Source organism: Topomyia yanbarensis, chromosome 3 (genome assembly GCF_030247195.1).
Source record: "Topomyia yanbarensis strain Yona2022 chromosome 3, ASM3024719v1, whole genome shotgun sequence".
Classification (NCBI taxonomy): domain Eukaryota; kingdom Metazoa; phylum Arthropoda; class Insecta; order Diptera; family Culicidae; genus Topomyia; species Topomyia yanbarensis.
Window position 1 is genome coordinate 141,491,258 of NC_080672.1, and position 26,825 is coordinate 141,518,082.

Genomic DNA, 26,825 nt, shown 5'->3' on the forward strand with positions numbered 1-26,825 from the left:
TGCAATCTCATGATTTGTGTTTATAGCAATCAAGGATGCAAACGGTACCTGTAAACTACATTTTTCCGATCTATTTACATTTGCACAAGCCGAACAGCCGGCTACATCGACGCACCACTACTGCTCTTGCCAGAACGGTAGCCAAACCGAGTACATTTTTCCGTACAGCAGTAAAATACATTTTTGTTTTGCTCGTCGTGGCGTAAATGAACCGCATTCATTGTCGTCGTTTGTGATTAAAAATATTGAATAAATTAAAAAGTGTAAAATGAGGAGAGATAGATAGATAGATAGATAGATAGAGAGAGAGAGAGAGAGAGAGAGAGAGAAGCTGTACCGCTCTCGTACGGTGGCTGTACTGGGGGCAGTAATTTTTTGTCATGTTACTGCTTTGCTTACAGGCTGCCGTACAGCCAACAGGTACAGCGCTGGGCGTCCTGCACTAGTGAAAGACAGCTGCGTCATATGAGAAAGGAGAATATAGGTAGAAAAATCACAGCCGTAGAAAAGGTAGGCATTTTGCATTCTTGATAGCAATATTTGCCTGCGTGAGATAAAACAGGGATGAAAACCTATCAGACACCGCCATTGTTATGATATCGAGACAAAATGCAATTTAAAACAATTTTTTACGTGCTTCCGAAAGGTTTTTCGTTAAATATTTATGCAAATTTGCAAAATTTTGCAGCCCCGTTTCAACTAATGCATCCCATGCAATCCATGCAATATGCCGTAGGTAGGTGCAAGGGAAAACCAGCTCAGAATTTGACTCAATGGACAATGCAATATCAAGGAAATTTTCAATCTTAGTATCAAACAGAAGAGATAGCAGAGTATTGCAAGTGAAGCTGAGTAGCGTAAAGTTTGATGTGTAAACTATTTTTTACCCACCAATAAGTTTCGGGGTTCACCATATAACCCCAATACGCCAATCTGGTGATGACTTCACCCAAAACGCGAACCGTATGAATTACATGCGAATAAGCATGATTCTAATGCGAATTTTGCATTGTAACTGGTATAATGCATATAAAGCGATATTGGTCCAGGACAAAAATGCATTAAGGCGATTACACCACAGAAACTTACACAAACCCACAGTTGGGAACGTATTAGTGAATTCAACGTTATCGGAGTATTAGTATTAAAATGACTCCGCACTAATACACATGTAAAGGACTCTCCACTCGGATACATGTGCGCTCTGAAAATACTAATACACGCTCAAGGAACAGTTTCCATTTCGCCTTTCTACTGATCACATGCTGCATATAGGAGAGAACTGTTTATAGCATCATCAAATTGGTGGGGTGTGGGTGATGATTTTGTTTTGATAATATGTTGAGCTTTCGGCGTTCTCTAAACCCTAAATTTACCAGCGATATGCGACTTCTAGCCACTAAATAGGTTCATAAATAATGATTAATGATTATCTAAGCTAACTATACGCAGGAGAAAGTTACCTATATGGGAACATTGGGTTAACAAGTTAATGCAACATTTGTCGGATAGAAACCATCCGCCAATCATTTCTGGCATTCCTCATATTAACAGTACTTTCAGGTGATATCATATCAGTATTTCGCAGTAAAAGTATCTAAGTTTAAAGTATCATAAACTATAAGGGCAGTGATGACATGGTTTTGCACTTTTGAGCAGCAGTGGTAGTTACTCATTTCAGTTTGTATTCTTTCCCGAACTTGCGAATCCAGCGCACATTATCGCCCTGGGCAACGATCAATCTGAGCACAAATCATTTTCTTCCACTCTTCTCTGAAGCACAGAATGAGAGAGCGATGATTTCACTGCAAACACCATTCGCTATGGGAAAATAACGCGTATATCACACACTCTCGTGAACGTAAACTGTTCACGCGTTTAGTGTGGTTGGAATTGAGCTGTTCTCAGACAAAAAAGCGTAACTGTGTATGAAGACAGAAGTTCTTACAAGCACCACAGAGGTATTTATGTATAGAATACACCACCTTTTTTGGAGACTCAGCAAGCAAAACCAACTAATACTTTTACATGCGGGCAGATAATATGGTAGCGTGTATTCTCAATCAATTTATTTTATCATGAATCAAGCTGTGTTGGTGTAATGCAGTAACTATGATTGGTCTACAATGCGAAGAAGGCATGATTCTAATTCGGAATATGCACGAAAGGATGTAATGCCTTTTTTGCATTGGGAAATTGTTTTGGGTGTTGTGTAGTGCTTTAATCCACATTGAGTAGAGTAGTACAAATTAATATTCAACATCATGAATTTATCCTGATTACAAATCTGTGTATACTCAATGTAGAAAATCGCCCAACATTTGCACGATCTGGCAGAGAAGAGGTGTTAGATGTAGCTCTCTGTTCTAAGGGTATTACACTTGTCCACTTCGAATTATCCGCGCTTCTCGAGAAGAGCTTGAGTTGAATGTGTTTAAGTTACACCCACTTCATGCAATGTAACACGCATATCAGCAATTCAGACTTAAATTATCACCTTGTTATAAAATGTTGTCTACAACATTGAAAAAGCTTTTTCGCAAAACAACCGAGTTAAGGAGTTTTTATTGACATTAAAAGTGTCTTTCGAATCCATTTTGGAAGCTGCACCTGGTGATGGATTACCTTTATATATCACGGACTGGATACACGCAATGCTTAGCAACCGACATTTGTGCTCGTCGTTTAGACAAGTAAAGATTAGGAAACTTAGTGTCTGTGCATGTCCTCAAGGTGGTTTGCTGTCACCCTCTTTTATAAAACCTTGTCGCCGATAGTTTGTTAAAATCTTGAGCTCGGGTTTGCGATATTTAGTTTCGTCGATGATTATCATATATTGAGCACCGGTATTTGAATTAACACATTTTATGATTTAATGCTGATGCCTTTTTTATAGCAAGGTTTAAAAAGCTTCACAAGCCTGGCTGGCCCTTTGTGGGACTCACGACTCACGTTCGAGCCTAAACGTTAAAAACACTCCTTAGTGTTTTTTCGTTCTCAATCCCCACGGAACTAAATTAAGGTATAACTTCGTGGGGGGCTCGTTGTGCTTTCGTCGCACCTCTTTCAGCTGCTCTATCTCGAAGCCTCACTTGGTTCATGAAATGGCTCGACCGTTGAGTTTTGATTTAACTCTCGACTCTTCTCTTGCTTCTTGTTTCCATCTATTACCGCCGTTTAGTTCTAGTCTCCCGTGAGCCGCTTAAATGCTGATTCCATGAGCCATTTAGCTCTTGTTTCCGTGAGTTATTCAACTCCCGGCCTGATAACAATCTACCCCCCCCCCCGACGATGAACTCACCCTACTCCGACCAATTGTTCCCCGAACAACGAATTTCTCACAACACCGATACCCGCTTCCTTGAGCGATATAGCTCCCAGCTTTATCGAGATCTACTCGGATATTATCCGACGGTGAACTACCCTACTTCGACTGAGAGTTCCCGGGTTCTCGGAGTTTGTTTCGTGAGCCAATTAGCTTCCATTTTTATCACAATATAGTCGGATAGTCCTCGGCGGTGAATCTACCCTACTGTGAATTCCCCGGCGGTAGATTTCTACCCGATACTGATGTTCGTTTCCGTGAGCCATTCAACTCCCCGCTTCGTTCCGATCTACTCGATCTAGTCCACGGCGTTGGATCTAGCCTACTCAATGGACCAGCCAGTCGGTGCTGAGCTCTGTCCAGCGATTTCGGGTGGAGGTCGGTCCGGTAAATGCTGAAGCTTTATGTGTTGTTGAGAAATGATGTAACCCTATTTCATTTGTCTTTGTCGCAATGACATGGTCGAATTATTTGAAATCAAGGCCGCAATCCATTTTATGTCATTTTAATCTATTTATCTGCTGATCCACGATCTGGGAAGTCATCGATATTTTCATGATCTTTAAAACATTACTCCTATTGCTAGACAAATGCTGGCAACTTTTCAATGTACTTTTCTGTCACTGTAAATGTCAGTTTTGGTCGTACCTGGCCAACATTGCGGTTTTAGTACTTGCATGACAATATATCAACTACGACATTTTTTCAGTGAAGCGCTAAAGACAGTGGTTTCCTTCGTCTACCATTAATTTAGGGTAATGAACATTTTTTCGCCCGGTTTCTATTGTCACTCTACCCATTTGAAGCCGTTGGTTAGAGCAGCGTCTGCCATCTTTGGCATGGGCTGAAATGGCAGCGATAATTGAGGACTGGTAGCAAACGATGCAGTCCGAACGTTATTTATTCCGAAGTGAAAATCGTTGATAAGCTGCAGGACGGTGAACTACACACTATCGAGTTCTCGGCGTATTTGAGAGGAGGATTTTTCAGAAACTCGGCACAGAAAAGAAAATAGAATACATGATTCACGAGATGTACAAGGTATAGATCAGGGTAGACTACCGTGGGTTGGGTATGTATCGCGAATACCGGACACCAGACATCCAATTTATGTGAATAGGTTGCAGTAACTTGATAATGTAGTGAAAAAGAGTTGATACCATTTTTATTTTTCAAGTTGTTTGAAAGTGGCTAATTCTGAATTGGCAGAAACATGCTTTCTCCGTGTCGTATTTATATTTTAGCTTTATTAAAGTATACTACATCAGCATTGCTCACTGCCTTGCACACTCTTGGCATACGATTGATGTGCTTTTTAAGAGATTCCTGATTTATATTCCTTGGGCATTCTTGGAAACACTACGAAAAATGCTTATGATTGATTAGTGACATTTTCATAATTCCCAATCTAATGCATCCCAAAGAAACTTAATGGGATTTAGATTGGATGATTGAGCTGGCCAGGTCATATGATCAGTTTTCTCTGCTGCTCGAGGTCATTTGTATAGCCTCTGATAGGATTAAACTTTGAAATTGAGTTCTGTTTTTTCATATGTATTTCCCTGCAAATTCAAATTTGTGCGGGTTTTGGTCGGATACCGAATTGAATACGGAGTTGAGAAACATATGTTTCTCCAATTTTAATCGATAGAATTTTTATAAAAAGACCTTCAACTTCAAGATAATAAGATCATAAAACAGTTCTACCAGTAATTCGACTCGCCGAAATTCTACTATTCGTATTTCTTATATTTAAATTAGTCGATATACCTTAATTGGTTCAAATGATTTAACATTCTTCACAACTCAAATATCTACTGAGTTTATTATAAGAAATATGAATATTTAGATAAATGTTTAGAATATCTTCCCATAGAAAATTTGTAACTACTGTTTAATTGATACGATATTTAATAAGTTAATTACAGACCTGTAGAAAAAAAAATCAGCGTAAGACATCTCATCGCTCAAAAATATCTTTTAATGACAAATGTACTTAATATACTTGTGTCATGATTTAAAGCTCTTCCCACAAATTCTTGAGAATGGCAGCAACCACAAAATTTCAACTTCAAATCCAGAGTTTAACAAAAATTGTCCCCTTGATCGATTTTATTGGGTTATTTTTTGGCAAATTGATGACAATGAGAAACGAAATGCATTGAGAGTAGGATAGTTACTTTAGAGCAAATCAGTTATTAATTTACAACGGAAAACGCATATGGCACATTATCGAAAGAAAATGTGAAAAATCTTGTACCTTTTCCTTACCTGGGGTGGGATGGTCCACCCGAGTCGAACTGTATGGTTGGTGAGCGAACATATCTCATCGTCATGTTTTGCCACAGACGTAAATTCTTAACAAATCCAGATGACTGAAATCTATCAATCAATCAATAAATGAAGAAAATGTTCATTTAAGAGCAGAGACAAAGCTGAAGGTTTGTGTACTGCCAAGAGTATTTGTTCCCCGTTGCCGAACATTTGCACCAAAATGCAGGGAAGATGTGTTAGATGTAACTCTGTTATGAGAATATTATGCTTGTTCACTTCGAATTATGCGTGCCTCTAGAGGAACTCCTTGGTGGAATGCCGAACTTACTGAATTTTAGGAGCTTGGAATCGGGTTGACGGTATTCAATTCGCGCCCGCTGAATCTGTCTTTTGAATCCTTTTTGGAAGTTGCTCCAGGCCGTAGAGTGCCTTTACCCGACCCGAATGAAATAAGATCATAATAGAACATGATTTCCGTAACCCATTGTGTTATAAATTAGAGATGGTCGGGTTTCAATTTTTTCGAACCCGAACCCGACCCGAACCCGAGAGCTTGAAAATTAAAAAACTCGAACCCGACCCGAGCCCGACATTAAAAAATTTGAAAAATCCGCACCCGACCCGAGCCCGAAAATTTTAAAATTAGTAAACCCGGACCCGACCCGTACCCGAGAATGAAAATTTTATAAAACCCGAACCCGACCCGACCCCGAGAATTTTAAAATTTGAAAACACGAACCCGACCCGAACCCGAAATTTTTTTGATTTGAGAAACCCGATCCGAACCCAACTTGCTAGTACGGAGAATCCTCCAAAGATCTCGTAGATTTTTAATTTTAGACACCCTAGCTCATCTTAGAGTAGTAGAATCACTCGAATTTGTAGTAGCACCATACGCGTTGAGTTATATCTACCTATGGCAAAACGAATCACTGGCGAGTAGAATCCGCATTTTTATTTGCTATTATTGAATGTCGAATTTGTAATGTTATGAGAAACTTACAAATCGTCGATATCTTAACCGGAAAGTAGGATAAATCGGTGGCTAACTCATGGGGAAGCAAAAAACTTAATGGTGACAGTTTCAAACTACCTTGCCCGTACCTAATCAAAATTTCTAATTTTGTATCAAAAACCATTCCTGCAAGGCAGTTTTATATGATTTATCACATGTATTAAATTAGCTATGGTAATAGGCCACAGCAGTACCACCAAATTTGTGATTTCAATATATGGGAATTGGTAAATCGTCCCCGGGTACAACGCCCTTTTTAGTCAATGGTTGAAAAGCATCTCGTGGATCGCAACTATGCCAAAAATATAAATCGTGCTGCATTGAAATTTTATATTTTCGTTTAAAATATACATTGGCAAATCTTATCCCTAGAATGGTTTTGTGGGGTACATTTGTACCCCAGAGCTATTTGCACTCATTGTTATTCCGCCACAGTTTATTTTAACTGCAAGCAATCTTTATCATCAATCAATTTTATTATTATTAAACTTCCATTAAAGCAGGTACAACCTATTTGTTGCATTTGACCAACTTAACAGTACCCGCTTAAAGTTTGTTAAAGTACAAAACCGTTTACGTAAATGTTTTGTCATGTGTACATAATCCCGAAAACATTATATCTTTTTTAAAAGCAAAACATCGATACATAGTAAGCGAGAAACTTGTGTAAAATTTTATGTTTTAGAATAAAACTATCCAATTTAATTATAAATTTAATAAAAATTAGGCATATTAGAGCGACTGTAGTTCTGGGGTACGAATGTATCCCAAAAAACCGGTTACTTAGAGAAAAAATCATAAAACCGTTGTAGGGTTAGTGGACAATTATTATTCAATATGTAGCCACCATACTACCATCTCTCTGTCAATACGACCAATCAGGAGCGGATCAATAGATTGGTGTTTATTATTTCTACTTCCCGTAGATTTCTAGTCGCTTTGCTTTAGATACAATTTGCTGTACACTTCAGCCGAGTTTTACGCGTTTACTCAGACCGCGGCCTACGTATCGGTTTTAAAGTACCTGTCGAAATTAATATTTTGAAACAGAAAGTTGAACCAATATTTTCCGATAAATTCCTATTAACTTGATTTATTACTAATTATCATAAAAAATAAATCGCAGAGATTTTAGATGTGAAACGCATATTGTTGAATGCTCTCTCATGAATATTCTTTTAAAAAATAAAAAAACGACGAATTCTAGCGATTTAAAAGTCTTCCATTCGTATCACGAAGTATAAAAAGAGACTGGGTTTTGTACATAGACGCAAACAGCGTCAAGAAATGGTTGGGTAGTTTTGTTCAAAACCCGAACCCGACCCGACCCCGACAATTTCTAATTTGAAAACCCGAACCCGACCCGAGCCCAAAAGTTCAAAATTTTAAAAACGCGGACCCGACCCGAGCCCGAGAATTTCAAATTTGAAAACCCGGAACCCGACCCGAACCCGAGAAGCTTAAATTTATAGAACCCGAACGCGACCCGAAACCCGTCGGGTTCGGGTCGGGTCCGGGTTTCGGGTCTAAAAACCCGAACCCGACCATCTCTATTATAAATTAGATATCGTTAGTTCAAAATAACAAAAAAATATAACAAGTAACAACACGAGATAAACTATTGAAATCTTTCTGTTATGTGTTTTTGATCGGGTATATATCACGAACTGGATACACGCGATGATTAGGAACCGACATCTGTGCTCATCGTTAAGACAAGTAAAGATTAGGAAATTGAGTGTCTGCGCATGTCATCAAAGTGTATAGCCAAGAGTATTCGTTCTACCTATTTAATTCCATTGATACGAATTTCATTTTCATCATCATCATTCATTGAAACATCTCAATAGCACTATTTGCAAATATACACGTACGGAGAATTGTCCTTGGATTCCTGTTTATCCTGTTGTGTGGAATCAATGGTGACCTCTAATAAACTGGCAAACTTGTTATCTTCTGATATCTGGTGACCAACGTAATCCTGCTCTGCTAATACACTAATAATTTAATTAGCCGAAATCCACATACTTACACTGAGAAATTAATTGGGGAAGTACCAGTTGTACTTCCCGTAACTTTGTTCTACAGCAGTTTACACGAATTCGGTACTTCTGGATGATGCCAGTTTCAGTCACAGGGTTCATGTCTGATAACATAGGGCATCACGACAATAATTCGTGGTCCCCCGCGATATTAGCGTACGTTATCATATGAGAAGAATAGTCCCTCGCCTCTACCAGATAACAGCGGCTGGGACTTTGGTGTGAACCTTGAAACGGTGCTGCTACAGATAAAGTATGGAATTGTCAGACAGATTGAGTGGATGATTCACGCGATGTTGAAACTGTTATTAGTATTAATCCTTAGAACCGTTTCACAAACAAGAAAAACGCCTCTGTTGCCATTGAGCTTAACTGCTGAAAGTGATAAGTAAATCTGTATATATGTATATAATAATATTAATGTTATAAGCGCTTCATTCGCTCCGACATTGTGGCTAGCATAGGGAATGTCTTTCCTGTCCGTATGATTGATTTCCGTTTTAAATAGGGCCTAAACTTTTTTAACATTTTGTTATCATCTCTTTAACCTTCCGGAAGTCGCGCTAGTGCACTGTGTGCACGCTGTTCTGAAAATCCAGCGAAATCTTCTTAGGGTAGCTTCGGCTGCTCGTTCAGTGAGCCATTTGCGCGACTTCCGGAGAGTTGATACTTATTTGTATTTTTATAATGAATTTATCTTCGATCTAATGTAATGTGCATATGAAAGAGCGGCTGACTAGATGATTTGGATGGATTTCACGTCAATTCGTCTATGGGATTATCAGCACCTTCTCACTATCTAATGAACTTTGCGAACATGGCAAAACTTACAGCATGCTGGAAACAAAAAAAAATGAATCCTTGTTTTAATTTTTTAATTTTTTGCTTTGATAATTTCGGAAAATATTTCAGCCATTCATTGTAGAGATCCTTTGCCAATGCTCTGACTAAATTCTTCATTAGTCCAAATTTTACATTACATTACAATGATGGTTTGATGACATTTTCTGTGTCGAGAAAGACTTTTTCTTCATGGAACTTGTATCGACAATATTATGAACGCAAACGATAAGTGATAATATGGACCAAATGAATCTCAGATATTATTAGACGACCCACCACGGTGGAAAAGAATTCACACCCACACTGGCAAATTGCGTGCTCATAAGATTGATGATTATTCATTATTTGTTTTTTCTAATCATATTGAAAAAAAAACCAACGGCTCCGGCAAGCTCACGCGTCGAGTAAATAATCGATATAAAAATGAATTGTTCAACAAAGTTTTGAGAAATGCTGAAGCTAAACGGGAGCAGGAGCGATTTTTCGCAACGTTGGGCACAATTTCCTGAGAGATCTCAGCCTAACACAAAGTAAAATTCTCAACGGGACAAGATTATTTTCGACCGAAAGTGTAATTATGTGAAAATTACAAAGCTCCAATTTTTACTCAGTGCATCATAACATCTACATTTTTCATACGATTTGAGTGATATTACTTTGTCTGCCACATTAAAACCTAAAAAAGCAGAAAGCATTTCTTTGTTATAAAAAATCAACTAAAATGCGACTTTTTATCAGTTTTAATCGCTAGTAAGCCTATTGAGATAATGCAAATTCCCAAATGGGAAAATTTTGGATGATGCCAAATTTTTTGTGCATAAGGGCACATACCTTACATAAAGTACGGTTTTTTGTTTTAGTGTTTCGGATTCTCCTCGTCAGTAACTAGCACCAACTGGGTGTCTAGTTAGACGATGTATCTAAGCTAGTACCCAAATTAGCACTAGTTAGACACTAAAATCCAAAAAGTCACACGTCTTGTGTGAACACTAAACAACTGGCTTATACCGAGTGATGTCTCGATAGTAAGCACAGAAGTTCTGTTTGCCGACGAAGAATATGAACCGAAACTGTCTTGTGGTTTGAAGACCCAAACGCCTGAAATTATGCAAATTCCCAAATGGGAAAATTTTGGACGATGCCAATTTTTTTGTGCATAAGGGCACATACCTTACATAAAGTACGGTTTTTTGTTTTAGTGTTTCGGATTCTCCTCGTCAGTAACTAGCACCAACTGGGTGTCTAGTTAGACGATGTATCTAAGCTAGTACCCAAATTAGCACTAGTTAGACACTAAAATCCAAAAAGTCACACGTCTTGTGTGAACACTAAACAACTGGCTTATACCGAGTGATGTCTCGATAGTAAGCACAGAAGTTCTGTTTGCCGACGAAGAATATGAACCGAAACTGTCTTGTGGTTTGAAGACCCAAACGCCTGAAATTATGCAAATTCCCAAATGGGAAAATTTTGGACGATGACAAATTTTTTGTGCATAAGGGCACATACCTTACATAAAGTACGGTTTTTTGTTTTAGTGTTTCGGATTCTCCTCGTCAGTAACTAGCACCAACTGGGTGTCTAGTTAGACGATGTATCTAAGCTAGTACCCAAATTAGCACTTCGTCGGCAAACAGAACTTCTGTGCTTACTATCGAGACATCACTCGGTATAAGCCAGTTGTTTAGTGTTCACACAAGACGTGTGACTTTTTGGATTTTAGTGTCTAACTAGTGCTAATTTGGGTACTAGCTTAGATACATCGTCTAACTAGACACCCAGTTGGTGCTAGTTACTGACGAGGAGAATCCGAAACACTAAAACAAAAAACCGTACTTCTATTGAGATAGATATTGAGTAACTTAAAAAGTCACAATAACTCGTTTTTTACAAAAAATAAACCTCGTATTCTTACAAAAGGAACTCCAAAACGTTTGTTTGTAAAAGAAAATTTCCGATATTTGCAATATCCTTGTTTTAATTTTTTAATTTTTTGCTTTGATAATTTCGGAAAATATTTCAGCCATTCATTGTAGAGATCCTTTGCCAATGCTCTGACTAAATTCTTCATTAGTCCAAATTTTACATTACATTACAATGATGGTTTGATGACATTTTCTGTGTCGAGAAAGACTTTTTCTTCATGGAACTTGTATCGACAATATTATGAACGCAAACGATAAGTGATAATATGGACCAAATGAATCTCAGATATTATTAGACGACCCACCAAGGTGGAAAAGAATTCACACCCACACTGGCAAATTGCGTGCTCATAAGATTGATGATTATTCATTATTTGTTTTTTCTAATCATATTGAAAAAAAACCAACGGCTCCGGCAAGCTCGCGCGTCGAGTAAATAATCGATATAAAAATGAATTGTTCAACAAAGTTTTGAGAAATGCTGAAGCTAAACGGGAGCAGGAGCGATTTTTCGCAACGTTGGGCACAATTTCCTGAGAGATCTCAGCCTAACACAAAGTAAAATTCTCAACGGGACAAGATTATTTTCGACCGAAAGTGTAATTATGTGAAAATTACAAAGCTCCAATTTTTACTCAGTGCATCATAACATCTACATTTTTCATACGATTTGAGTGATATTACTTTGTCTGCCACATTAAATTCTAAAAAAGCAGAAAGCATTTCTTTGTTATAAAAAATCAACTAAAATGCGACTTTTTATCAGTTTTTATCGCTAGTAAGCCTATTGAGATAGATATTGAGTAACTTAAAAAGTCACAATAACTCGTTTTTTACAAAAAATAAACCTCGTATTCTTACAAAAGGAACTCCAAAACGTTTGTTTGTAAAAGAAAATTTCCGATATTTGCAATACTTCGAAACACTTTTTCTTAACGCAGCTTAATTTTTGTTGTAAACTAGTGTAATAGGCGCAACCGTGTACAATTTATTGCTTTGAGCGTTGGGCTCGAACTCGGCATGTGCACGGATCTTTACGAAAAAAAATCTTAACGATTCTGAATTACATAACTGCTCGAACTCGTCTAACGAAATACTAACATACCCGCATCTTGAGTTAATAGTCTATTAATTGTAGAGATAAAACTCTGTTTCGACGAATCCCGTGATTTTGTTGGAATGTAGTGACCAAAATAAGAAAATACGAGGAAGACCATGAGAAGAATCAGGTTTACTTTTTAAATTTGCTACATCAGAAAAGCAAAAACATATACATTTACATTGTCTATATTGGCCGCACTACAAACTGTTCGCTTTGTTCAAACAGCTATGCCGATCGAACCACGATCCCTAAATATTGCGGTAAAACATCCACAATAAGTTCAATTACTATGATGTAATACCAGTTGTAAAATTTAAAATCACATCCCAAAAAAATTTATATGCTGCATATCGATATTAACATCAGCGGAAGACATGGATTCATATTTTGGTTTTTATCAAATTTGTTTCATACTCGACAGTTTTATATATTAATTTGATTACTTCACTTGTAAAATAACCTTTTCATTTTTCCCACAGTTCTACCAAATAATGCGATTGTTGTAAATCGTATCGAACAAGGAATTCATCCAAAACACGCAACAAACACGTGATTGTGGTGTCAACAATTTGACAGAGACAATAGTAAGCGTATTGTTGTTATTAGGTTGGTTACCTTAGTTGGCATCGCTGTAATTGTAGCATAATCTGTTGCACCGATGCGGTTCGGTTCGTTGTGTGCTAAACTTCGTTATCATCGTATTTCTTAATACTAAATATTTGCACACTTTTGTACAGAAAGCCTGCAACAGAGATTTTGTTTTGAAGCTTCAGCGTGACTTTGCTCCTACCGGTTCCTGATAACGAGCTACATATCAAAATAATTTATAACACTGGAATCGAGTATGTATTGATGATTAGTCGAATCAATCTTTACCATTCAAAAGCCGGAAAAGAAAAGCTCCCTGATTTATCGACACTCGAGAGCGCATACAGTAACTAATTTCTGTTTTTTATTTTGAATGTCGCTTTCGACTATAAAAAATGGTATGGCAAAGTTCCAGCAGCACGAACGAAGTGGCAGCAATTTTGCCAAGAACATGCAAGGTTATACAAATCCTCCAGTTTCCGCGTGTTAGCCACTGTCGGTTCCAAAAGTCCGAGCAATGGTAAAGCTTTGCAATGCAACTCCACATGGCGTGTTGAGTAACTGAACAGTGTGGCGTCGCGAAACGTTACTCATTTTCTCCTCCCAACACACATACATACATACACGCAACAAATGCGGCGAAAAAGTGCTTCGCGCTTTAATTTGTTATTGTTACCAAGTTGCTTTTTGTTTTGATTCACCGCATCGGGCAGTAATTGCATGGTGAAGAAAAGCATTCAAGCGGAAGAGCGTGTGTTGTATGAGCTGTTGTGGCGGCGCACTATAGCCAACTGCAATGTGGGGAACCGAAGGTCGGCTTTCATGTTAGATACGCCATTTCATTATAGGCTCTACAGGCGCAACGGCCACGGCCACCACCGTGTACATACTGGAGATGAAGAGGTTTTGGTTCAGAAATAGTTTTTGAATCGCTCTCCGTAAATAAAAATGTTGCATTCGAAAGACTTACGAGTAACATCTAAAAATCATACTTGAATTGTTATTTCTCACCAATTAGCGTCTTTTTGGCGAGTTTTGACCATAGGAGGCACCAGCTTATTGGCAAACTCGGAGGGGAGGGCGGAGCACGCCTTTCTGGCAAAATATATCTTTTAGGGTCGATGTATACTTAAGAAAAACTGTTGTTATATAATCCATGAAAAGATTTACGGGAACGAAAGCTTTCAAACCTTAGTTGATAGAGAAAATATGAAAATTGCTTATTAACTAATATATTTATTTGAAACTGCTTATATCACTATAGGAACACATGTACCAATCGTGGTGCAATTGCTAATTTTGGCTACTATTGTTCTAAATCCTATTGATTTCTTGTGCCCTCCCCAAGGTTGAGGGGTTTGACGGTATTGCAAACATCATCAGGCATATTGCGTGCATCAGCGCTAAACTGCTTTAAGATGGTTATTGCATTACGCCTCGATAGTAGTGCATCGAGGAGACCGAGAGGGCTTATGCGCCTTTTTATGTTCTAAGTTGCTTCATACTCTGCACCTGCGCATACCACTGGTCTGCACCTGCGTTTACCACTGGTCTGTGCGCGGTGATGTGGCCTACTGGCGAGTCGACGTGCATTGACTTTTGCCGTGTTTGCAAATATTGTTCCACAATTTGATGGCGGTATTCGTGGACGGGGCTCACAGTGGGAGTCATTATATGTCCATTTATCGGTCGAGTTCATCTCCGTGCATATACTAATTAAATTAATTTAATAATTGAAATAACTTAATAAATACATAAGTAGAAACCTATTAGTTGTCGCTTTATAATAATACTAGTGTACAATTGTTATGTGCTAGTCGTATGTCTATCTATGCATGTATTCGTCTGAGTATTTATGGCAGTTGGGTCAGGGAATGGATGCAGAACTGGCGTATATGATAGAATAGTGGCTAATGCTTCTGGTGATCAATTTGTGTATTTGATTCTATTCATTCGGGAAAGTCGGATTGGAGAAATTAGGGTACAATGAAGTTACCGACGCATGTGAGTTCCATTCCCGACCAACATAGCATGATGGAAGTCTAACAGCATGCAATTGTCGTTAATGGTAAATATACAACATTTGTTACATTTAGAAGAGTTTGATTGCATGTTACATGTGTTTTATTTTCTATTCTACTATATATTTTCTATTCTACTTCGCTAGTCTGTTTCTATTAGCTTGCTTTCCTATTATTGATGTATACCAAAATAGTATCAGTCATTTCATACACTTCTAATCAAGCTCTTTACATCTTTTTTTCTTTATTCGGCATGTTATCATTCCTTTTATTAGTATATCTCTACTACCTATACTCATATACGTACAAACGCTCGGGGCTTTCGCAATAACACGAACCTGGCCACAAAAGTTACATACACGTTAGCACACGCGACATACAAACGCACACGCGATCGAACACGTTAACGTACAAATGCTCGAGCTCTTCGCGATGATACACGCGATCGCGAGTCCCTACGCCCGCACATACCTGAACCGTACAATGAATATCACATTTAGAATCACGGCCCGCTACAATTGGCCTAAAGCAGTGTTTTAGTGGGCGACATTGCCTCTCTCGTCTGCAAATTGTAGTATGTGATTCTGACGGGGAGCCCTTCCGCGAACCTAGCTCTACAGTTCCAGTAGGACAACTCTCGAAAAAAATCCTATTGATTTCTTGTGGGACATGCAACATTAGCTGAACTATAGGCGCAAAGAAGCTCAAAATTTGAAGGAAACCGATTCTTTCAGTTTTTTATTTTAACATACGTCAAGTATAAAACTTTTATTGTCGCATGATTTTAGTGTGATGTACCAGTCAAACAAACTTTAGTAATGGTCGGTGCCTTAATTAGGCGTATAACCCCTCACTGCAACTATTGGTATACCTCTACTATAGGAGCACCTACCCAATTACGCCCTTTAGAAAAAATTGGAAAAAGTCCAATTTTGGAATCTAATTTTCTTTCGTGTTTTTTATGTGGATTGTTAAATTAGTTGACTATTGTTTAGTCTATTCTAAACCTCAGGGAATACATTTCACCATTTCATGTCGTTTCAGTTAGTCAAGTCCGATCAGTTTAGCCAGTTTTGCTTCGGCGATTATAGCTGATCGATGCAGCTTAGCATCCAACGATACGCTCAGTTTATTGTATTTCGATTTTCTTATCGCGCCAAGACCGTGAATGAAAGTTATGCCTTCGTATTTCACCATGCGACCAGGTAGGGGAAAGAGGGTAACAGTGGAACTATGAAAACAATACGCGAAACAACATGCAGCACACCGCCGAATGCGGCAATGTTAAATATAGCATTCCCGTATACATCAAGAACGGCGCTGTGGAAGTTCGGGTCCATGATTTGGCTACGCGTACCCCTGACGGCGCGATTTAAAAATGCTTGCAAAAATACGGAGAAGTAGACTCCGTTACACATGATACATGGAGGAATTTTTTCCCGGGCATCCCTAACGGTGTTCGTGTGGTGAGAATGCGTGTGACCAAGCCAATTCCCTCTTACTTAAGCTTCACAGTGTTAGGAAGGGACGATGCTCTCATTCAACAGACATCACTAGTCACGTACCCAGGGCAAATTCCTACGTGCAAGTTCTGCACGAAGAAGCTGCACCTCGGAAAACCTTGCGTAGAAACTGTTAAGGAAAACTCAAATACAACTGAAATCAGCACACAACCATCTTACGCTAAACCACTAACAGCTGCAAAACCAACATCTATGGATCAAGCACCAACAACCAGCAACAACAACAACGAAACGAATGCCGATAACGAACATACTAAAACGACCCTTAAGAGTAAAACACAAACTGGAACATCCGCCTACGAGCAGCAGGAAAGTAGTACGGATGAGGACATGGATGTGAACGATAACGCGAAAGAAGACAAACGAAATGAACCTCAACTTGCAGTGGACAGCACTGGCAATATTTCGCCCCCTAGAAAAAGGATCTCAACACGCAGCAGAAAGCTGCGCCTGAACGAGACCAAAAATTTAACGTAGCTGTTTTTTTATTTATTGTAAAAAAAAACAAACAACCGGCCTCGTCGAGCTACCGCATTTGGGCCTAAATAAATTTATTAATTATAAAAAAATCTGTACGGTTGGTACGACGGCTGCCGTACGCTGATGAGCGGAACGCGAAAAGTTAAGCCGAACATACTAAAGTAGGTTTTTGGCGTCAAAATTTCTTGGTCTTGTTAGAGTAGAAAAGGTTTCGGAGTCGTTTCTCAAAGTGAATCATAACAGTGGATTTTGGCGTATTTATTCTAAAGCTTGTAGCCATATGCTCCAATGCTTCTATCGTCGAATTAATTCTAAAAAAAATAATATTGAGCATGAGCATGATAACCATACAATTCGTAGTTGCTACTCCGTGATTGACCAGAACAAGCGAAATTGCACAGAGAATCAACGAATGGAACCTGGGAGTAGCTATTCATCCTCAATGTGCACGTTTCGAGGGTTCCAAATTTTGAGGTCTCAATAACGGAGCCGACCACGTCCTTACAGTCATCGGGGAAGGAAGGGAATGTTGGTGTGACAACCGTTGTTATAGAGACCGTGTTTACCTCTGCATCTCTGCGGTTGTCACGGGAAGGAATTTTTGTTAGTGGAATGGGATCAATATCTATGATCAGGATTCACCTTGATAAATGATACGATCTATGCAACTCTCTGAAGCGTTATCATGTATTTTTTGCTCTGAGCAGCCGGCTGCTGAGATTTAAGATTAGATTTATCGTTTGTTGTATTAATACGGAAATTCTTGGTGGGTGAAATATGCAACTTAAACTCCAGACTAGGGTTGTAGTACCGGTAATACCGGTACCGAAAATCCCGGGAATACCAACCCATTTTTGGTACCGTAGTACCGGTACTAAACAAAAGCTAGTACCGGTATTTTCGGTACCATACAATTTTTTTATGAAAATTATGTGGACTCTCTAGGGGGACCTGTTTCAAAATATCGGTCTGCAAGATGACTATATTAATTACTATCTAGATACTTCGTTGAGCTAACACCTTTGTGGGGAATGAGGTGGGGCCATCATCATCATAATTCTAGAAGTTAAACATTACTAGCTCCCGTTGTACTGAACGGTATGTTTAAATTCCGGCACTATTTTGTCGAAATTAAATTTTAACGATCTTGTACTAAATTTCAAAATATTCACATCTAGCGTAAGAGATGTAAAAATTTGCTTTGATTTTTTTTTATTAGCGACATTCTGATTGGTTTCCATTATTAACTGGGTGGCGCGTAATAAGACTATGGTCTAAGTCATGTCTGTATTTGGTTTGCTCTTAAACCGTTATCTATAAAAGAACGAACAGCGATTTAGTAGCTAACAATTTTAGACTTGGTGAACTGCTTCAAATGGGGCGATTTGTAATTATTGGCGATAGCAAGATTCCGCAAAACTTCATAGTTTACAGGAAAACAAGGAGTGTTGGTATACATTAGAGAATAGTAGACAAAGGACATAAAGGTCGAAATCAATTTACAGAAAAGCAAGAGGGGAAATGCGACCAACCTGCTCGGCTTTACTGCCATTCTCGCTTTGATTTACTGTTGTTAATAGGGTTCCTTACATTTAAAATCTGTGAAGTCGACGAAAGTCGCACCGCTTAACAGTTATTTATTTCAAAGTGGCCTAGATTTCGAAATAAAAGAAGGTGCCGCATACGAAAAATATCTTCTGCTGAAATGAGTCATGCCATGCCGAAGCAATTAAAAACAATAATCATGTTTTTATGATCAGCACAAATCAATCATCTGAGAATATGGTCATAAGTTTGAGCATTAAATTTCACTTTGAAGCTTTTTTTGAATGATTTAAAAAAATATTCGAGTACCGGTACTTTACCGGTACTGAGGGCTTCAGTACCGGTTCTCGCCAAAAGGGGTCGGTACTGCGAACCCTACTCCAGACAGCCGGCTATCGGGAGTGTTGCTTATATTTAAGGCTCAAGTTACCTCAAGGCTTGGTAGTATGCGTAAGAAAAATTGTGTTCAGCTTTGCCACCAGATTATCCATTTAAACCTTTTCAAAACTCTAAAAGAAGAATATCAGTCGATTTATTAGATCATCACGATTCAATTTATGCAAAATACCTACTGGAAAAACCATCGGCTTAGCTAAATGGTGCTTTTGAAAAAGTGGCTGTGATTTTTTATCACACTACCTCACCGAGCTGGGGTACGCAACACAACTGCGCAATGAAAAAACCACAGCCACTTTTTCAAAAGCACCATTTAGCTAAGCCGATGGTTTTTCCAGCAGGTATTTTGCATGAATTGAATCGTGATGATCTAATAAATCGACTGATATTCTTCTTTTAGAGTTTTAAAAAGGTTTAAATGGATAATCCGGTGGCAAAGCTGAACACAAATTTTCCTACGCACACTACCAAGCGTTCAATTCTAACACATGCTTAAAAAAGGTAACTTGAACCTTAATAGAATTTTTCAATCGACAAGTGAAAATGTTGTTTTTTCGTGTTTCTTTGTTCCGGTGAAACTCAACAATCCTAGAATAATGAGATAGTTCTGATACGATTATGATTACTATCTCGTAATAGAAAAGTTGACACATAATTAAATTTTATTATAATTAACAGTTACCTTGAATGTCGAATTTATTCCAAAAAAATAATATTGAACAAAAACTCAAAGATTTTTGTTCATTGCGTTAGTTTTGAAAAAGATAACATTAGTTTACAGCATTTCTGAACTCAGTAAGCTGGTGATCATTTTCAATATAAAATCGTGTGCTGAATCCGTAAATGAAGTCCAATAAATTTACAGTAAAACAATTTTCGAGCTAGACTAAAAAAATGAACTTCACCTTTAAAATAAAATGAACGTTCGGTACAATCCATATATTTTCGGTTATAGGGCATCGATACGAAAAATAATTATGTTAAATTATAGGTGAATGACTGTACTTTTGGTCGTCCGAATATTTTGTTTTAATGTGACTAATGGTTCTGGCGTTAGTTACGAATTTGTTGATCTTTTTTCTTAGTTTTTTCCTTATTTTGAAAGAAATATAAATTTCTTTTTTTTCCTATTTTATTAACGATTAAGAGTGAGTCAATTTTCCTTTTTTATGTTTTAACGACATTTTAGTAGCACGGGACTGGAAGGTATGCATTTTTGTTCAATATTAAAAGCCATAGTACTCAAGGGAGAGCAAGGAGCTGAAGGAAGAAAGTTTAGAAAAGCGTGGAGTAGGGTCATGTGAGCAAGCTTACAGTTTCCCGGCGACTTTGGCATTTGAAATGCGATTCACTTGAGTCTGCGGCATGTCCTGAACGAGCGTGCAAGTTACTCAACTTGGTACTTTATGCTGTCGGAGCCGACAAAAAATACACTTAGTTATCGTGATTTAACTTTGAAAAACACACTACGTGGGAATCTAGATAAGTTTCAAAACAAGTAAACAGCTCACGTGGCTGTGATACTTTCTGCGAACGCACACACATTGGACCAATGAGATTGAATAACTTACGGTGACGCCGCGGCATTCATTGACAGGAAGTAAACACTGCGGGGTGCAGCTCAGCCAGTTTATCTCGGATACGTGCTGCCCTGGGAGGCATCCCCCATATGAACGAACACTTCAAATATCAATTAGGAACAGTGCAAACACTTCTCGTTGGGTGATCATCGCTGAGGTTGCATGTTATTACCGGCCGGCTTCGGCGAGTGCAAATAACTAACAATAATAAATGATAAAACAAAATCGGGTTCGTCATTTTTTCTCTAGTTTGTTTCTGCCGACCGGTCAATCCGACCCACTCGATTAGATTGGTACTTTTGCGTTTTAACCAAAGCCCTAACCAATATAGGTGTGTTATCTTGTATTGTTTCCAGCTTCGGTATATACTGTTGTAGTTCGAAAGCCGGTTGTGTCCGGAAGACTGGTGAGGAAGACATCGTGATTGATCGTGATTCTGATTTTCAGCAAGGTTGTTGACCAGTTAACAAGGTACATTATTCGGTTGCTGCTTACTATTATTTCACGAATTAATCCGAACATATGCTTATATTGCGTCATTCATCATTTGAGATGTCCTTTTGTGGTGATGGGAAGTTGTAAAAAGGGCGAATATCAACGAAGTGGACTTATAGGTTTGTTTATTTCGTCCAGCATGTTTAGACAACATACTAGAGACGGGACCATTTTAGCATAGCTTGCTCAAGAAAATTGTTAGCTCTAGAAGACATTTATGTGTTCTTAGATGACTAGGTACTTTGCAAGAGTAACGACGCGATTTCTATACGTTGAGAAACATTATCAATGATAAAATAAAACATGGCAAATTCGTGGCATTTGTAGGTCGATGATCATGCAACCTGCTTCATATGCTGTCCAGTTTAGTAAGAAGTGCGTAAAAAAGAAAGTGTATTTGAATTGATTTTCTGCGTTTTTCACACAGGGCAATATACGAATTCCATATTTCGTGACAATAAAGGGCGAACACGAAATTATTGCAACACATTCAACAGGGCATAGCTTTTTTACGATTGGGTAAAAATCAACCAAATTTTGCACACTTTCTCATTGATGTGTATTGTTTTCATGCTGTCAAACTCGAAGTCGTGTTTTTCGATTCAACGAAAATAGAGGTGAACCAACACGAGTCGAGAGAACAAATTATTTCCAAACACCTGGAATTTCCTGACCTGTCGCACCGGCAGTTGGGAAAAATGTTGAACATTCACCATTCAACCGTCTCCAGATTGTTGAAGCGGTTCCAGGAGCGGTTGACGTTGGACCACGGCAAAGGAGCTGGAATAAAACCGGGACCGGAGAACAAAAAGACGGAGGGAAAGGTGAAGTGGATGATTAAAGCAAATCCCAACGTCTCAAGCCGTGATTTGGCTAAAAAGATCGGCATGTTGCAGAGCTACGTCCAGAATGCAAAGAAGAGAGCTGGACTACATACATACAAGGTACAGAACTTCCCAAACCGCGATGAACGGCAACAATCGACGGCTAAAACTCGGGCACGGAAGCTCTACGAGAAGATGCTGACAAAATATGGCTGCTGTGTGATGGACGACGAAACGTATATAAAAGCCGATTTTAAGCAAATTCCGGGGTTGGAGTTTTTCACCGGCAAGAGCAAGTTCTATGTGGACGACAAATTTAAGAAGAAAATGTCGAAGTTCGCGTCCAAATATCTCATTTGGCAGGCAGGCTCTTGCGGACTGAGGAGTGAGCCTTTCGTGACAAAGGGCACAGCAAAAGGGCCTGAGTGCCTCGAGAAGCGCCTTTTGCCGTTCTTGCAGCAGCACGACGAAGCTCCGCTATTTTGGCCAGATTTGGCATCATGCCACTATTCTAAAAGTGTCCTGGAGTGGTATGAGGCCAATTCTGTCCATTTTGTTCCAAAGGACATGAATCCGCCAAACTGTCCGGAGCTGCGCCCGGTGGAGCAGTACTGGGCAATTATGAAGCGGGAACTTCGGAAGAGCAATAAGACAGTCAAAGACGAGAAGGACATGTTAAGAAAATGGAAAAAAACTGAGAAACTGGTACCGGATGACACTGTAATGACTTGATGGAGGGCATCAAGCGAAAATGCGTTCAATTTTACACTCAAGGCTCCATCAATTAACTTTTCTTTTGATTTTTGAAGTAAATATATGTATAAAACTAACCTAAAATTTTGGTTTGATTGTAAACATTATAAGAAAATTGGCATATTTTCGGTGTCGCAATAATTTCGTGTTCGCCCTTTTTGCCAAAAGTGGTCTGCATATGTATTGTAGCGAATTGTGCCCGATTTACTCGCCAAAAGGTGTCGTCTCCTTTGATCATTTAAGAAGATAAAAGAAATATCTGTTTGATGTCGATTTCGGGTAGATTTTTGATTCTATATATATATACAAATAAGTGTTCATGTATTCATATTCATTATTTATTGTTATGTGGTTCATGATCACAGTAAATTGCCCAACTAACTCACTCCAACTGGCATTAAGAATCATATTCAAAACGAAAATTATATTTTTGACTGCAAATATTATGAATTATAAAAATATATCAAAAGTTATTATTAGGAGAACTTTTTTATTGAAAGCTTCTACATAATCCAAATACACTGAAAAAATTTCTTTTACGTCTTTAAAATAATAAACACTACATTGTTGACGTTTTATGATGGGGGTAACGCGAATGACTTTTAAAAATGGCAGAACTGCACTGTCATTTGTTTTTTTTATCATTTTTTGGGAGATTTTTGTTAAATGCATTTTGATTTCAAATGATACTTAGAATTAAATTCTGTAATAAAATTACGGTTTAGTATATCAATTGGTATGAAATTTAAAATCATGTTTAAGGTTATTGTTAGAACAACTTTTTTACCGATGAGGTCTCCATCACGCAATCACATTTCAAATATTTCTTTTCTCTATATACTATAAAATTATTTCAAAAATGGCGCAACTTTTTTTTTAGTTTATATACTTCACGTACCGAAGCATTGATTCGCTTTAACTCGTTCTCAGAGAGTTTTACTGTTTAAAATACAGTAATCGAACCAAAAAATTTTGAAATTAATGCACGTAGAAATGTCTACGCTCTTTTGAAAAAAAGTCTAGAAAGTTTCCACAAAAAACTTCTAGGTCAAATAAAAGTACAAATTTTTCACATACAACTTCTAGGTCTCTAATATTGTTATACAGTTGAATTTCTTCTTTATATTTGAAATAATTTCCAATTGCTTATCAATAGTATCATTTTGGTTAAGATAAAAAAATTCACAGCTAAACGAACATCATTTTTTTGCAGAGCTCTTTTCTTTAATGCATAGCCGCTGTTCGAAAACAAGTCCATTACATTTTCAACACTTCAGTATAAACTCAATTTGTTGCGCTTACTATGAATGATGTCGATTTCGCACCGCCTCGAAGGAAGGTCAGTGAGTTGAAGGAACTTGCAATTTGCCGGTAAATACTATCGAAAGTGGAGCGCATTTCGTCGTTCATAATTATAGTCACGCAGCACTTGGTTGTTTTTTTTCCAACCATTTCTCTACTAACTTTCTTTGTCTCTGAGTTCGGGTTACAGTGTTACACGCTATTAACATTATCGCCCTTGTCCTGAATTGAGAAGGATGCCTTTTACCATGCGAAACTAATTTCTTCGGTTTTAAGTCGCTAGTGATTCTTGTACATTTAACAAAATGGCTAATTCTTGTAGTTTTAAGGACCGGCGAATTTTGACTATTTTGCGGAATACTGCTAATTCATATGGCAATTGGCTTCACAAATCAAATGCCAATATGGGCTTCTCCCATAGTTCCAGTTAAATCACACGAGTTTTTAAATTTCTATAAAGCGATTCCATGAGAAACCGGCCAACCGCAAAATATGACTATCGCGGATTCGAACGAAACTTTGCAGTTGTGTTCGGTTTATGAGTCTCCATGATTTTCTCTGCCAACTGCAATATTTTGATACAAGAGCAATTTTTTAAAAGGGCATAGACGTTTCTACGTGCATTAATTTAAAATATTTTTTGATCGATTACTGTATTTTATACAGCAAAACTATCTGAGAACGGTTACAGGGAATGAATACCTCCGTACGAAAAAATATGCGCTGACAAAAATGTCGTGTCATTTTTCAAAAATGAAAATTTATGTTTAAAATTTAAATTGCAGAAAAAACATTTTTCAAACTTTTTTATATTTTGTCAACAAAAACCTAAAGAGAAAAGAAACATTTTGAGTGTGAATGCAAGAACTTTAAATTTTTACAATAAATTTTTATTTTAGAGGTACGAAAAATGCTAAAAAAATATTATTTTTTTAAATTTTGCTCTGTCAGACCCCCTTTAGGGGAACTTAAAGTAAATAATCAGATAAGGTTGCGAGGCTATATCTAAGGAACAAAGAAGAATATTTTAAGAGCTTCGGTTTATTAAAAAGACAGAAAAATATGTGTCCTGGGGCTGATAAAAACGGGTCATTACTGTACTAGAAAGTTCATCATACAATAGTTTAAAAACTCAAACATTACTGAAGCGCTGAAGTGTTGCAAATACAAAAATATTCTTCAGACGCACAAGTCTGTGGAATATGTCAAACAAAATATCATGTATACTAAAAAGTTTTAGTAAAAATCAAACTAATCAAAAAGGCCCTCATTTTAGACGGGATTGTTCAAGTATCCTTGCTAAATACTGCGTTGTGCAGTTTGACTTTTGGATACCCTAGTCGTGATAGCTTGGCAATTCAGCGAGCAATCTACCAACGATTACCAATGCATTACTAATGATATACGATGAGCGTCATCCGGACGAGAGTCACAAAGTCGTAACCTGTGACGGGCAGTTTATTCGTTGTTGTTTTCATTCCGATTCTTACTGTTTACTCAAAACATCCAGTTGACGTAATTTAATAGACGCTCACTTCTTTCGTACCTGTTGTTGTTGTGCAGGACAGTTTGAGGTGGAGAAGATTTGAAGATGAAATGGGCTGCTTCTGTTGTTTTTTTCGGTTGCTGTCTAATTTCTGGGCAATGACATTGTCGTCAGATGCTGGAAGACGGAAATATTCACTATAGTTCGTTAAAACGGCCTATTTCTGTTTTGTTGTATTAGTTCCCTCTTTTTCAAGTTTAGCGGAATATGCTCACTTAGGGTCGATTTATTCACGCTCGCTTAGATTTTAAACCGGCTTTAATGCACCAAAGAGAGTTTAAAAGCTAAGCGAGGGTGAAGAGATCGAGCCTTAATTCCAGTAATGGCTTTTTGTCACAATTTTTAATTCCACTATCGCTCATATCTTCGACACATACGCATATTTCGCAACACTACTTGAGTGCATCATCAGTGTCAGTCTGAAATATCACACTGATGATGAACACAAGTAGTCTTGCGAAATACGCCTATGTGTCGTATATGCAAGTGATAGTGGAATTAAGAATTGCGTTAAAAGTCTGCCATTACTGGGCTTAATGTGTATTAGGTTTAGATTATCTTTTGACATGTCAGAAATACTCAAACTTACGGAATCTGCAAAATTATTAGCCTTCATGTATTACTAGAATTTCAACATCCCTCAAAAGTGAAATTAAAGTTTCGAATTAACGCTCAAACCGAACATTTATTACACCATTTTGTCTGGTACAATTCGGATTAATAGACCCACCTAGAACACATTATATAAATTAATTACCATCTGAACTGACTCCCCAGTTCAGTCGGAGACAGCAGCATTTCTTCGCATTGATTCTGTTATCTATTTCGCTGCTATACATGATCAAAGTCACTTTTCCGCAGAGAACAACACTTCCAAATTAGCATATTTCGCATCCTCCCAATGTTGACAATCGTGCTATTAACAAAAAAGTGGTATCATGTCAACACACAGGTGTCTTATCTAGCTCTCCATATTTTGCAGGTTTGAGGTGGTCTGACTGGCATGCCACTCGACTAGTGTCGACTTTCATCGTGCCGAAAAGCTCATGCTGGATTGTATTGCAATATCGCGTGACCGCAGTCACGCCATACTGTCTGTTGATGATTCCGTATATAGTTCCGTCAGCTCACCACATCCAGCCACTCGGTACCGCTCGTCAGGTTCATCGCGAAGTGGCTTATGACGTCATGAAACAACTGTGCTAAATATCGTTGTTTTGCGTCGCTATGTCAAACCAGTTCGCGG

General features: G+C 38.0%; 1 protein-coding gene across 6 annotated transcripts in view; it reads left to right on the forward strand.

The window, feature by feature from the left end:
* The window catches only part of LOC131690566 (pantothenate kinase 3), a 69,745-nt gene that overhangs the window by 16,055 nt on the left and 26,865 nt on the right, over window positions 1-26,825 (forward strand). For 2 of the 6 annotated variants that reach the window (XM_058976448.1, XM_058976450.1), the window contains exon 2: window positions 21,016-21,130. The exons of 3 other annotated variants lie outside the window; for them this stretch is intronic. Coding sequence is in view for 1 of the 3 variants with exons in the window: in XM_058976446.1 (XP_058832429.1) it covers window positions 15,165-15,182 (18 nt within the window). In the remaining 2 variants the exon portion in view is untranslated. Of the gene's footprint in view, window positions 1-15,149; window positions 15,183-21,015; window positions 21,131-26,825 lie in introns of those variants that run through there. One more of the 6 variants, XM_058976446.1, reaches the window with a different exon arrangement.